Raw genomic sequence first — 2,495 nt, 5'->3', positions numbered from 1 at the left:
ATTGTTGCGTTTTATAAATGAGAGGACTGCGGTTAAACACACAGCTTGTCAGCGACAGACTGTGACTTTGAATTTAAATCTATTCCTCTCTGAAACTCGCTGTTAACGTATCAAGATGACTCCACTCTAGCTACCAATTATTGGAGGAATACCTAGACAAAAATTATCTAGGAAAACCTAGAAAATCCAGAAAAACTTTCTGAGAACCTTTGCCCCAAATCCTGCAGAGATGGAGTCAGGGCATGATGCCCCGTGGTAGGCGCGGGAAGAACCAGGGCTGCTATGGACCCAGATTTTAGCGCGGGAGATGTCCAAATTGAGGGGGAAGGTTTGTCACTAGTAAATAACTTTCTTTTCCTGAGACTGAGAACCTAAGAAATAGTTACAGATAAGTGAGCACCGCATGAGGAATTGGTGATGACAGATCTCAGATGCATCTCCTAGCGAGTCTTTCCTAGTCCCAGTCCCAAATCTTTCTGGGAGGTTGCCCCGCTATGTTCAGGACGCGGTCTAGAATCCGCGGCGGCGGTGCAGCGCCGAGGACGCCAGGGAGGGCGCTGCTCCGCTTCTCCGCAACCTTCAGCCCGCGTCCTCCAACGCCTCCTAGGTCCTCGCCACCTCCTCCTCGCTCCTCCCGCCGCCCCGCGGACCCTGCACTAGCGTGCACGCGCGCTCCCTGACTTGCCTGCTTCCTGCCGCCGCCGCCACTGAGGCCCAAGCCATGGCGACCTGCTTTTTGCTGCGAAGCTGCCGGGCTCCACACTTCCCTTCAGTACCACCGGGCCGCGGTTCCCGCCCCTGCGCGAGCTGCCTGGGGCTCTCCGCGCGGCCCTCGCCGGGCTCGGCCCCGCTCCGCCGCTATGCCCGGGGCGCAGTGGGCCTGCCCCCGGCGCTGCTGCGCACCGACGGCTTCGTGGGTGGCCGCTGGCTCCCGGCCGCCGCCACCTTCCCGGTGTACGATCCAGCCAGCGGAGCCAAGCTCGGCCAAGTGGCCGATTATGGGGTGCCAGAGGCCCGCGCCGCCGTGCACGCCGCCTACGAGGCTTTCAGCAGCTGGAAGGGGGTCTCTGTCAAGGTGAGAGTGCAGAGAGGGCTTAACGCCAAAGAGAAAACAACCTCCTCCACTCTTCCCCAGGGTACACACTTCGGCAAGTCATGGAAACAAGAAAGGAGGTGATCAACAGAGCGCCTGCTTTTGTGCTAGGCTGGGTGAGCCCTAAGGGCACGACCTCTCCCCCAAGCGTCAGGAGGATTCTAGACCAGGAGACAGACAGATGCAAGCACAAGTGAGCTGGGTTAGAGCAAACAAGTTGATGAGGCAAGACCCGTGTGTAATGATGTGGGGAGGCGATCATGGAAGATGAAAGGGTTTCGCGGCTCTTAGATACTTGTCAGCTGCAAGGATACCACGCGGGAAACGGCTACAGTGGTCCAGGAAGCTAGTGATTAGTGTCCTGAGCAAACGTGGTAGAACTGGGAATGGAAAGAACTATGGAAACAATCGAGCTTTGTGATTGGCTTTGGAAGTGAAGGGAGGAGTCCTGGATTTGTGGTTTTCAGCAGAAATGGGTCATCAGAAAAGGGAGCACAGTGTTTTTAAAAGTTTTCCACTGCTAACCAAAGGTCGGGCGATTCAGCCTATTAGCAGCTCTTTGGGAGAAAAATGTGGCATTTCTGAAAAGATGAGGAAAATATTTTGAAAATTTTATTTGGGTAGCAGTGTCCTTTATTATATATTGCTGAAGTGTGTTAGAACTGGCTCCCTGGCGATAGGTTTAATTTGCTAAGCTACAATAACCAAACCAGTTGGTACTTGTTAGCGATCCTATAGACAACAGATTGTAACCTTGCTCCACTCTCACAGCCCCCACACTGCTTAAATCCATTGTTGCAATCACTGTCAGTCCATTTCATTGAGCATCTTTCCTTTGCTGACTTTCTGCCTTTCTCAGCATGATGACATTTCCTAAGGACTGGGCCTGCCTGATAACATAACCAAAGTAAATGAGACAAAAAGTCTCACCATTTTTACTTTAAAGCACACCCTAACTGCACTTCTTCCAATACAGGTTTGTTCTTAGTATACTCCTGATGCTGTGTACTGTCAAGTAGATCAACTCATAGCTGATCCTCCACCTGGTTTTTGGAGACAGAAAACCACATGGGAGGAGATTGCCTGTCTTTCTCCTACTGCACAGCTAGTGGATTAGAACAGCAGCATGTCTTTGGGTAGGCAGAGCAACTCCTTATCACTAAGCCACCGGAGGTCCCTAGTATTATGGATTACACCAACTATAGGGTCATCCATAGTGACCCTACTTTTGTAGATTAGAATGTGTTCCATAAGGCTTTCAAGGAAGGAACTTGTGGAAGCAGACTGCCAGATCCACCCCTTTTCTTTCAAGGTTGTTTTTGTTGTTATGTGCCACTGAATTGCCTGCAACTCATGGCAACCCTATGTACAATAGCCCTAACCCTGCTCTATCATGTGCCAA

At 51.6% G+C, this 2,495-nt stretch overlaps 1 protein-coding gene across 1 annotated transcript in view; it reads left to right on the top strand.

The window, feature by feature from the left end:
• Positions 1-721: 721 nt before the first annotated feature.
• The window catches only part of ALDH5A1 (aldehyde dehydrogenase 5 family, member A1), an 81,844-nt gene continuing 80,070 nt past the window's right edge, over positions 722-2,495 (top strand). Inside the window, exon 1 of the mRNA XM_006888686.1 lies at positions 722-1,075. Within this exon, the coding sequence (XP_006888748.1) occupies positions 722-1,075 (354 nt within the window). The remainder of the gene's footprint in view (positions 1,076-2,495) is intronic.

This window comes from Elephantulus edwardii, unplaced genomic scaffold (genome assembly GCF_000299155.1).
Source record: "Elephantulus edwardii isolate Elephantulus edwardi_28Jun2011 unplaced genomic scaffold, EleEdw1.0 scaffold00070, whole genome shotgun sequence".
In the NCBI taxonomy this organism is placed as follows: domain Eukaryota; kingdom Metazoa; phylum Chordata; class Mammalia; order Macroscelidea; family Macroscelididae; genus Elephantulus; species Elephantulus edwardii.
Note: the sequence above shows the minus strand (reverse complement) of the source record. Positions and strands in the feature narration are given on the sequence as shown.